Genomic DNA, 12,780 nt, shown 5'->3' with positions numbered 1-12,780 from the left:
AATTACACAAAATACACTATGTTTATACCAAAAATGTTTCTAATGAACACACAAAAGCATGACTATTTTGTCACGAATATTACAGATTCCCCATTACCCCAATCCTCTGTCCTCGGGACTTCTCCACTGGAAATGAAAGATCAGAGCCTCTTTTGTCAAGAAGTACCATAACAGTAACATGATACAACTTTCTTAAAAGGCTTTCTCAATGTTCTGTTTTCTATAATTTTCGTTAAAAATGAGATGTAGCAACCCCAAAAGTATACCTCAGTGAAGGATCAAGGAAGCAGCAGTCGCTCATGCTTGGGGAAAAGGACTGCATGTCTTCCATACTACTACAGCTTCCTTCCACTGCCTTACTGCCCACATATCATTTCCCCCCTATGTAAATGCAGACAGGGCATACAAATGATAAGACTTCCCATCAAACAGAGTAGCTCTAAAGACAAAGATGAAAGGTGTCTTATGGAGATTAAGATGACTTGTACTCAAATCATTTTATTTATATTAAGTTCATTGATGAAATAATAAATATTAGTGGATTTGCATATCCACTCTACTCTTTTTCCTTATTAACAGGATTCTGATTTCTGTTTAAGGCAGCATCATGGCCAGCTAAAAACATTACATTTCCAAGCTTCCATGTAGCTTTTGCTAAGGAGATATAAGTGGACACTGCTTGACAGAATCTACAGGAAAGTTCTTTAAAAAGGAGTCAACAGATTCAGACGAAAATCATCAACAGCTGCTATAACCCGTGGATCAAGAAGCAATGGAAAACAGAATACTTACAATGTCAATACCAAGACACTTATTAATTACAAAAGGGAAACACAGTAACTTCACAGTGGAAAAATAGGTAACATCACCAGAAATGAACAAACCACTAACACATGCCTTTTGATAAGGCTGTAGCATTATTTCAGTGGTATTCCTCTCAAAAATCTAATGAGAAAGAAATATTAGACAAATCCAAAGTGAAGGACATTTTACAGAATAACTAGCCTATACTTTTCAAGACTGTCAAGATCATGTAAAACAAAGACTGAGGTACCAGATTATATTAGACTCTAGAGAAACATAACTAAATGCAATACATGATCCTGGACTGGATCTTAAACAAAAAAATTTTTCTTTTCTCAAAACGAACATCATTGGGACAACTGGCAAAAACTGAACAAAGTCTTCAGATTAATTAATAGTACTGTATCAATGTTACTTCTTAATTCAGATAACTGTACTGTGATTATATAATAAAATATCCTTGTTTTTAAGAAATACACATTGAAGTATCTAGGGATAAAGAGGCAGCATATTTATAACTTATTGTCAAACAGTTAAAATACACACACACACTCATGTAGGAAGAAAATGATACAGCAAATGTGGTAAAATGTTGAAGAGTCTGGGTGAAGGACATAGGGGAATTCTTCACACGATGTGTTAACTTTTCTTAAAATATTTCAAAATAAAAAAATTTTAAAAAGGAAAACTGAAAACACAACACACAAGACGAGTCAACTCAACTTTTGTGCCTTGTTACTCCTCCTCTTTCTACTTACGCACAGAGGAAAGGCTTTAGGCTTAGTGGCCATAGTGCTACCACAAACTGATAAGCATAAAGATGAATCCACATAGTAAGGATGGCTGAACTTCAAGTTAGAAGTAGCTTGTATGCTAGATGGCATCATGGAGCTACTGTACCAGCCCCAGGCTTCCTAACCTCAAGTATTTATTAGATGAGAAAAACAAAACCCTTCTTTGGTTCAGTCATTGTAAGTTAAGTTTCCTATTACGTACAGTTGAACACAATCTATAATAGCAAAGTAAACAATTTAATGCACTGTCCTAAGTAAAAATCAACTGATAATACGTAACAGGCTAACAATATTGAGCTACTGGGTAATACTAGTAAATCACCAGGTGTATATATATGAAGTTTTATGAAAACTCCAATATATGGAAGGAAAGTAATAATGACTGCTGGCTTCATTACCCAAGAGTCTTCTGGGGAAATAAACTAGCTATAAAATACTTTGTGCATTTTAAAATTCATAGTATTTATTTTCTGGATTGATATTAACTACATTTCAAGAAATCCTAATATTAAGACATTAAAGCTATCTAGAATGGCTACTTGGTATATCTTTTCCCAGCCTAGAACCTTTAATCTGTGTCTTTGTATTTAGAGTGGGTTTCTTGTAGCTAGTATATAGCTAAGTCTTGTGGGGGTTTTTTGTTGTTGTTTTGTTTTGTTTTAAATCTAGTCTCACAATCTCTGCTTTTTAATTGGATTGTTGAGACCATTTACATTTAATGTAATTATTGGTACACTGGGTTTAAGTCTACCATCCCACTATTTATTTTCTATATGTCCAATCTGTTGTTTGTTCCTTTTCTCCTGCCTTTCTTTTGGATTAAGTATTTTTTAGGATTCCATTTTATTGCTACTATTAGTTATAACTCTTTTCTCCCCTCCAGTGGTTTCTCTAGGGTTTATAGTACACAACTTAACTTATGAAGAAAGCTGGAGAGTCTTTTATTAACGTAAGATAAAGGAGATTTCAAAACAAGGGACATTAACAGGGACAGAGAAGGACATGTCAAAATAATAAAGGGTTAAATTAATCAAAAGATACAACACTCCTAAATGTCTATTAGCCTAATAACAGAGCTTCAAAATAAAACAAAAACTGACAAAATGAAAAGCATAAATAAACAAATCCACAACTATAGAGACTTCAACACTCCTCTCATAGGCAGAAAACTCAATAGGATACAGAAGACTTGAAAAAAATCTATTAACTACCTTGACTCGATTGACATTTATAGAACACTCCATTTAACAAGGCAGAATATCATTCTTCTCAAGTACAGATGGAAAGTTCACCAAGACAGACCATATGCAGGGCCACAAAACAAGTATTGACATATTTAAGAAAACAGAAATCACACACATGTTCTCTGACCACAACAGAATTGAATTAAAATTAACAGAAAAAATCTGAAAAGAACAAACAAAAAAACAAATCCAAATATGTAAAAACTAAACACATGCCTTCAAAACCCACAAGTCAAAAAAGAAATCACAAAGCAATATTAGCAAATATTTAGAAATGAATGAAAATAAAAACACAATATATGAAAATCTGTTTCATACCTTCTAAGCTACCATCGTGCTTAGAAGAAAACTTACAGCATTAAATGGTCTAAAATCAATGATCTAAGGGGTGTGGGGAGGGAGGATTGGGAGCTTGGGATTAGCAAGTGCAAACTAGTATATGTAGGATGCATAAACAACAAGGTCCTACTGTAGAGCACAGGGAACTGTATTCAATATCCTGTGATAAAACACAATAGAAAACAATACATATGTGTAACTGAGTCACTTTGCTACAGAGCAGAAATTAACACATTGTAAATAAACTATACTTCAATAAAATTAAAAAATAAACCAATTATCTGAGCTTCTGCCTTAAAAGGCTAGATAGTAAGAAAAAATTAAACCCAGGTGTGATACAGTTAGGAACAATGGAGACTATGGTAAAGGGGAGAGTACACTTTCATCCAAAGGCATTCGATTTTCTAAAAAATATCAGGGGGACCAAACAAAATAGAACTTTGTCTGTAAGATATCAGATTTTGATCTGTGCTGTGGAGGAAGAATGAGAGGAGGCTCCCAATGTGTTAGCAGACTGTACTAAGTAAGAAGGGAGAATACTATAGTTGCATGGGCCATGGAGTAGGGGGTAGGGTATCATAGTGACCATGTATATTAAGACTGCACGTGTGTGGATTGTGTGTGAGACTGCTGTGTATAACTAGCTAGTTTAGTTAATTTCATTTACTAGTTATAAATTTCAATAGGATCAATGACTCTAAATTCCAAAACAACCACTAATTTTGATATACAACCCATTAGTATGATACAAACTAGTTAAATATTTTTAAACTGGTTTAAATTTCCTTTAATAGTAATAATTTTTCAATAATTTCTAGTCAAATATATGTTCTTTAGGAAGTACAGACACTAAGGCTCTATAAACTACCATAAAGAATTTAGTTACCTCTGCTTCTCTTTTCTTTGCCCGTGCTTTCTCTACTTCATCCATTACTTTCTGGGATTCCTCCACATTCCCTTCAGCTCCTAGCTGTTCCACCTTAGCCAACAGTTTACCGATTTCTTCATTTAACTCATGAACACGTTCTGCCTGGAGAGAATCAGAAAAGATCATGAATAAAAAGCAGAATGTACCAAAGTTCAAAATATTGCATAAAAAGACATAAATTATCTAAGGCAATAGGAGTATAACTAATGCTTTCTGAGCGTATCATAAATGAACTGGTGGGACATCAAGATGTTTTGAGCCTGCCTGCCTTTACTTCAGTGAATTCAGGGGTACAACTGATCTCAATGTAACTATTACTTCTCAACCTCTGCTCTGGCAGTGCAGTCCAAGTATAAAATACATTTTTGTACACAATTTGGCTCTTTGTACCTTTCCAAACTATCTCTTTCTGTTCTCCAACTTCACAACAAATCTACACTTTTATTTAGTTTCCCAAACTTACCCTGTTGTTTTCTTCCTCTGTGACTTGGCACGTACTGCTCCCTCTTCCTGTGATGTCGTCCATTACCTCCCTTACCTGCCTAGTGTATGTCTGTCTATTCAGTAAGATTCAACTCAAGAGTCTATTATGTGAAGCAATCAATCACCACACCTTACCCTCACTTAAGACACTTAAGCAGAGAGGGCAATACCCTCCTTTGTGCCATCTTCGTATCTTCTATGACCATTACTTTTATATATATCACACCACTTTAAAGATATCTATATACCATTTTTGTATTTCCAATGCCCAAGAAATAGCATACGCTCAAACACGAGTAAAAGAAATGAACTGGAGGATGTTCTTTAAAGCAAAGATATGGCTTTAGAGTCCAACTGCCAAACCAATTAACAGCCATGCAATTTTGGCCATATTACGTAACCTGAATCTACTTCCTCATCTGAGAAGTACGGATAATCTCACAAAATTGTGAGAAACAAGAAAACGTGCCTATACATGCACGCAGCACATTACTGATATTCAGTAGACAAGCATGGCACCCTTCTCTCTTAGTCCATGTCTTTCCATTAGGATTAATTCTTGCCTTGCGTTTTGATATGCCTCCTCCTCACCACCACCATCATCGTGGGAATCTAGTTCATTCTTATTGTTTTAACAGCATATGATAACATAAACACAGTCTTTACTTTGGCTACAAAATAAGTACTCAGCCTGTGTGGCCAATAATATTAGTAAAGAAGTTTTTGTTTTCGCCTTTGGCTGCACTGGGTCTTAGTTGTGGAGTGCGGGCTCAGTCATTGCAGCGCGTGGGCTTAGTTGCCCCATGGCATGTGGGATCTTAGTTCCCTCACCAGGGATCAAACCCGTGTCCCCTGCATTGGAAGAAGGATTCTTAACCACTGGACTACCAGGCAAGTTCTGCAAAGAAGGTTTTGATTTGAAATGGACATCCAGTCCCAACAAAGTAGTGTGCCAGTAATCTTTCCTTCTTAAATTTACCTCAATCCAATATATTTGTCCCTCAAAGAAATCCCCAACTCTGTTATCATTATCCTACCACTTTTAACAAAATGTTATCTTCTGTAAATACCTGCCACAGAATGACTGCATTAACGACCAAAACTCTTCACCCTTCCGGCATCTGTGCCCTTTGCTATGTAACTGAGTACCATCATATGCTGACTCTGAACCTGGCCATGTAACTGGCTTTGGTTAACAGGATGGTAGCAGATATGACATAGGGGAAGGCTTAAAAAATGCTTGTATGACTGGGCTGGATACTTCTGCACCTCTGCTACCACCATGGGAACATGGCCAGGCTAGCTTTCTAGGCCATAGTTCAGCAGCCTCTAGCCGACTGGAAGACATGTGAGTGAGCCCAGCTGAGACAGGAATGACTGCCCAGTCAAGTTCAGCCTAAGTCACTGATTGTAGACTCATGGGCTACATAAATATTTAATGTTTTAAGTTTTGAGGTAGTCTGTTAAACAGCATTTCTGTGGTGATATATAACCAATACAATACTGTATAAATCAATACGGCTGGGGTCTAGCCAACACCTGTGGATCTCTTTCAACCATGAGAAATGAGATTCCTTGTACTTTAGGATGCCCATCTTTACAGTCCCCATCTTAAGGGAACCTTCCAGAAAAAGTTGGTTAAAGGTAACCCTCTCTTCAAACAAAGGAATCCATTTCCCTTTGTACACACATATATGAGCACTATATTTAATCACGTCACCTAAACTCTACTGAGTAACTTTGTCTCCATTCTGAGTTTTCATAAAATGTGCCAATCAAACCAACAAAAGTCAGTATGTGGACTTTGAATTCTGATTCAACAAACCAACTCTACACAGGAAAAATGAACACATTCTAGATATTGGATAATTTTTTTAAATTGTTACCTTTATGGATGTAATTTTGTGGTTATGTTTAAGAGGTGAAATGATATGACGTCTAGAATTTGCTTTTAAAATAATGAAACAATAACACAAGACTGATGGATTCAAATCCATTGGGGTTCACTATACTTTTCTATTTACTTTTTGCATATAAGTAGACAACAAAACATTTTTAAAAGGTAGTGAGTAGAGTAGAACATCTGAAGAATACTCAAAACTCAACATTAAAATAATGAGCAATCCATTTGGAAAATGGGCATAAGACATACACAAACATTTCACTGAAGAGGTTATACAAAAGAGGTTATACAGTTGGCAAATAAGCACGTGAAAAAAGTGTTCAGCATCATTAGTCATTAGGGAAATGCAAACTGAAACTGCAGTGAGATATCACCACACACCTTTCAGAATGATTAAAATGAAACACAGTGGCACTTCCCTGGCTGTCCAGTGGTTAAGACTCCACACTCCCAATGCAGGGGGCACGGGTGTGATCCCCGGTCGGGGAACTAAAATCCCACATGCCATACCGCACGGCCAAAAAAAAAAAAAAAAAAAAAAAAGAAAAAGAAAAAGAAAAGAAAGAAACATAGTGACACCATCAAACGCTGGCATGGATGTGGAGAAACTGGATTACTAACACACTGCTGGCAGGAATGAAAAATGGTACAGCCACTCTAGAAAAAAGTTTGGCACTTGCTTTCAAAACTAAAAATATATTTACTTAATGATCCAATAACTGTATCCTTGGGCGTTTATCCCACGGAAATGAAAACGTATGTCCACACAAAAATCTGTACGTAAAGATTTACTGCAGCTTTATTGGTATTAGCCAATAACCGCAATGTCCTTCCCAAATGTCCTTCAATATGTGAATGGTTAACCTGTGGTATATACATACCAAGGAATACTCAAAAATTTAAGGAATGAACTACTGATGAACAACCTGTATGAATAGTAAGGAAGTTGTGTTGAGTGAAAAAAGCCAATCTCAAAAGGATACATACTGCATGATTCCACTTACATAATATTCAATGATATTACATAATTATAGAGATGGAAAATACATTAGTGGTGGCCAGGGCCTAGTGGGGAATGGGTGTGGCTCTAAAGGGGTAACACAAGGGAGTATGTGGTGATGCTACACAGTTAAGTAACTTAATTATGGTGGTAGTTACCCAAGGAACACGTGATGAAACTGCATAGAGCTATACACACATATGCCTAACTGGTGAAATCGGAATTAAATGTAAGGATTGGCCCAATACCAATTTATTGGCTTATGATACTGTACTGTAGTTGTGTAAGATGTTAACCTAGGGAGGCTAAAGGAAGAGTATGTAAAATTTCCCTATATATGTCTTTGCAATCTCCTATGAATGTAATTATTTCAAAATAAAAAGTTAAAACAAAAGTAGTGAGGTAAAACTATACTTTGTATTAATGAAATGATTGAAAATCTTACCTTTGCTGCAACTTCAGCACTGATCTCTTCCTGAGTTTCTGCTAATCTTTTCTTAGCCACTTCTGTTCTTCGATCACAATCTGCAATGAATGACTGCAGATGATCCATAGCCTACAAAGTTTAATTAAAAGACAATTACTGCAAGAAAAATCAACCTTATTCATAAATATCTTTACTCACAAATTACACTTTTATTATTTAAAATGCTACCATGGGAATAAAAAAATAAAACTGGGTTCAGTTACAAATTGAAAACCTATTCATCATCTATCAAATTGACAAAGAATAGACATAAATAATTCCCAGGGAAGGTAAGGCTATAAGGAAACTGCCACTCTCATGCTCTGCTGAAGGAAGCACAAACTAGCACAGCCTTTATAAAAAGGCACCATGGTAATCGTTATCAAAAGCTTTAAAAATGACCCCTGACTTAGTAATTTTACTTGTAGAAATCTGTTTTAAGAAAGTAATCAGGGCTTCCCTGGTGGCGCAGTGGTTGAGAATTTGCCTGCCAATGCAGGGGACACGGGTTGGAGCCCTGGTCTGGGAGGATCCCACATGCCGCGGAGCAACTAGCCCCGTTAGCCATGGCCGCTGAGCCTGCGCGTCCGGAGCCTGTGCTCCGCAACGGGAGAGGCCGCTATAGTGATAGGCCCGCGCACTGCAATGAAGAGTGGCCCCCGCTTGCCACAACTAGAGAAAGCCCTCGCACAGAAACGAAGACCCAACACAGCCATAAATAAATAAATAAAAATTTTTAAAAAAGTAATCAGAGGTATATGGAGGAATTAATATTCAAAGATGTTCTTCACAGTTATTTTTAATGGTGAAAAGTTGTAAATACCCTAAATATCCAGGTAACACTTGGAAAATTTAATCCTCAGCCATTTAAAAAAGGTGTTAGTAGAACACGTTAAGGATATAAGAAAATGGTCATGATTTATTTGTAAATAAAAAGTTACAAGACGTTAAATGCAGCAAGGTCTCATTTTTGTAAAATAAAGTAGCATAGAAAAAATGGAAGAGCATACATTAAATGTTAACAGTAATTATTTCTGAATATACAGATAATTTTTAATAATCTGTTTTCAAATTTTTCACAATGAAAATGTTACAATCAGAAAAACTTGCCCTTTTCTCAAAGAATAAACCACTGAGAATTTTAAAAGTGTCTACACTGCAAAAATCCAGGTCAATATTTATATAAAAGACACTCATCGGGCATATATTAATATATCTATAATTAAATAATTCATTTAAAAGTAAACTTTAAAGATTTATTCCCAAACCAACCGATTTAGACTTTCATATCTTACTGTAGAGAAATACAACTAATTCAAAACACAAATGTTTAAAAATAAAAATTTATTCAACACATATCAAATTCTAAAAATGGTTAACCCATGAATTTCATGAAAATGCAAAATAAAACCTTTTATCTGTGATGAGAAACAAACAGCTATTTAATTCTTTTAGTTTAAATTTTATCTTTAAAAAAAGATGAACTAATCCATAAATAGTGCTGGGTCAACTAAGCAGCTATCTGGAAAAAGGGAGATCTATACCTCAGTTCCTTATAACAGAATAAATTTAAGTTGGATCACAGATTTAAATATATAAAACAAAGCCATAAAAATTCCAGAAGAAATCATGAGATAGAATTCTCATCACATCAGGATAGGGAAGACCTTTTGAATTAATCGAATAGATTTTTAAAAGATTAATAAATTGGACAACTATACAAACATTTTGCAAGACTCACAACTACCAAAAAAGAAATAGGAAAAAATTGCAATGTATTATCTGAGAAAAGGGACTAATTTTTGTTATCTGTAAAGAGTCAGTGCAAATCAATTAGAAAAATACTAACATCCAAGATTAGCAAATAGCACCCACCCCCTGCAAAATGTACACTGACAGTTCAATGAAAGGGAAATAAAAACAGATCTTAAATCTATAAAATTTTTTCAAACTCACTCATAAGAGAAATGCCAATTAAAATTACACTATATTTCACATTTCATCTATCAAAGCTACATAGAAATCTTGACAGCACACTATGTGGCCTATGGGAAATAGATAATTTCATACATACTGGTGGGAGTATAAATTGGTAATTCTCATGGAGGGCAACCAGGCAAAACTGGCCTTTGACTCAGTTATTGTTTCTAGAAATTTAATCTGTAGATACTTGATATGTAAAAACAATGTATTACCATACCATAAGAGAAAAAGATTGAAAACACCATACCCCTACATCTACATGGTGGTGAATTTCTGCTGTATTTTATGCCCAGTGTAGATTAAATCATAACACAATCACTTTAAGGTGTTTCCCTGACTGCTCCAGCCCCATATTAAATTATGTTTACATTGATGACTTCATTTCCGTTAGCAGAAATTCCTGGAAGTTCAAAAAAGTAGATCGGGGTGGGGGGGGCTATTTACTACTTTATCTCCCAAACCAAATGAAACCTCTACTACCTCACTGATAAAACATATAAGGTTTATGGTCATCAGTATGTTTTACGTAACGCTGATTGGTACGTTTTCTATTAAAAAAAAAAAGTCCCAATTATTCTCAGGTTTGTATAAAAAAAAAAAGTCAAGAGTTTGAGCCCTTTAGATACCTAAATTGTACCTTCTGTTTCCTCTAATACTTCTTCTATTAGTTTTACATAAAAAACAACATTGTCCTTAATATCCTCCCTCTCTCTACATATGTATTTACAAATACAAAAACGAATGTAAAAATTCAGGAACTAAAGGGCTTTATATACACTAGAAATTAGTTGTTTACATTTGCTTAAGATGGTAGTTCCTTAATCACAACCACCTTAATTGGGAAGAATATGCTTAATTTTCAAAAGAATATATGACGTGCACAACTTTCACACATTTTCTTAAAATACCCAGTTTCACCTATTTTTAAAAACTATTGTTAGTCAAGAAAGTACATAATCTTAATTTAGTACTACCCTTCATATAATCACAAAAAAGATAATTTGCTAAGAGCCTTTTCCCATTAAGAGATATGAATCCATATTCAAAATATTTTACTGCAAAAGATAATCTAACTTGAAGCAAAATGACATACATCGAGTTCAAAGAAAAAATCTTGTTCTTTGGATGCAATTTCATAATCTGCTCTTAAAGCCAGGTCATGGACTTTCAGACATTCTCCAAGATCCATTCTCTGGGTGGGGGGAGAAAAAACACACATATTATTAAAACAGAAAATATACTTTTTCAAAAATTCATTAACAACCACAATTCTCTTCAGAATAATGATTAAGTCATACAGATGTTTATTTATGGACTTTCAAATTACAAAATTTCACAGACAGGTATAAAACTTGGTGCCTGCATGGAATAACCCGCATGAATTCTGTCTACCAACAGATGGGAACCATGATCACTTGTGTACTTAAGAACACATGGACAAGGAAAAGCCTGTCAGAATCTGAGAAGAGCTTCTAGCTTTTATCTCAAAACATATTTCACTTGGCCCTTTAACACAGAAAGACAAAGTTAATTTAAAATCAAAGTAGGGCTTCCCTGGTGGTGCAGTGGTTAAGAATCTGCCTGCCAATGCAGGGGACACGGGTTCGACCCCTGGTCCGGGATGATCCCACATGCCACGGAGCAACTAAGCCCATGTGCCACAACTACTGACCCTGGGCTCTAGAACCCGTGAGCCACAACTACTGAGCCTGCGGGCCACAACTACTGAAGCCTCCGCACCTAGAGCCCGTGCTCCACAACTAGAGAAGCCACCACAATGAGAAGCCCACACACCACAATGAAGAGTAACCCCCGCTCGTCGCAACTAGAGAAAGCCTGCACACAGCAACGAAGACCCAACACAGCCAAATATAAATAAATAAACTAAACTAAAATCAGAAGAGCGAGCAAATCAAACTGCTGAATTATAGTCAATATTCTTTGAATAACATTCTAATTTTCAAATAAAGATGGAGTCCTCAAACAATAGACTGGTAATCTTGATATAGATTCCAGACAAGACTCCAGGTGAACTAGTAAAGAGATAATTTATTAAAACCCAATATAACTTCACAAAGAATAAGTATCTAGCCCCACTTTGATAAGCATATGTCAGGGAAATAAAATAAACACCAAGTAGATATTTATTTCAATAAGGAATCTACTAGGATCCTTCTACTTGAAATTCCAATTAGATATTATTTACCCAATTAGAGGCTTTTCTCATATCTAAGACAAAAATTTCTAAAATTCTGTCCACTTTTACATGTATCTGGGCAACTGATAAGATCTTTCATGAAATCCTTTTGGAAGCATACTGAACAGAAAAAAATGGGCTAGATGTAAAGATAATTACAGATGTGATTAAAGGTGATCAGAGCAAAGCAGAGATTTTCCAACTAGAGGTATGCTATCCCATCACTGGAATGTCACAGAATCTCTGGAAAGTTGGTGAAAGTGAATACAATAATTCAAAAAGGTATAGTAAATATTCCTTTTGTTTTTGTTACACAAATTATGCACAAAGTAAAACTACAACAAAACATTGCAGCAGTAAACATTGTCAGCCTTCAACTGACAGCTGAGTACCTAACTTGTGCCAAGCACTATGCCAGGTGCTTGGGACATAGCACCAAGTGACAAAAGATACAGTCTCCAACCTCATGGAGCTGACATTCTAGAAGAAGGGAAGCAAATAATAAACCATACTTGTGTCGCTGAACAAAGTTAAGTGATCTAATAAAACAGTAATGCTCCCATTACTGCGAGAGGCTACTTGGGATGAGGTCGCCAGAGAAGCCCTTTCCGAAGAGGATACATTTAAAATGGATCTAAA

The 12,780-nt window shown here is 35.5% G+C and overlaps 1 protein-coding gene across 3 annotated transcripts in view; it reads right to left on the bottom strand.

Annotated features, from left to right (window-relative positions):
* Positions 1-12,780, bottom strand: part of LUC7L2 (LUC7 like 2, pre-mRNA splicing factor) — a 56,020-nt gene that overhangs the window by 11,414 nt on the left and 31,826 nt on the right. For all 3 annotated transcript variants that reach the window (XM_065883520.1, XM_065883518.1, XM_065883519.1), the window contains exons 3-5: positions 11,038-11,136; positions 7,941-8,051; positions 4,068-4,211 (exon numbers count right to left, since the gene is read on the bottom strand). In XM_065883520.1, coding sequence (XP_065739592.1) covers positions 4,068-4,211; positions 7,941-8,051; positions 11,038-11,136 — 354 coding nt within the window. The remainder of the gene's footprint in view (positions 1-4,067; positions 4,212-7,940; positions 8,052-11,037; positions 11,137-12,780) is intronic.

This window comes from Phocoena phocoena, chromosome 9 (assembly GCF_963924675.1).
Source record: "Phocoena phocoena chromosome 9, mPhoPho1.1, whole genome shotgun sequence".
NCBI classification, from domain to species: domain Eukaryota; kingdom Metazoa; phylum Chordata; class Mammalia; order Artiodactyla; family Phocoenidae; genus Phocoena; species Phocoena phocoena.
This window is presented reverse-complemented; position numbering and strand designations above follow the sequence as displayed.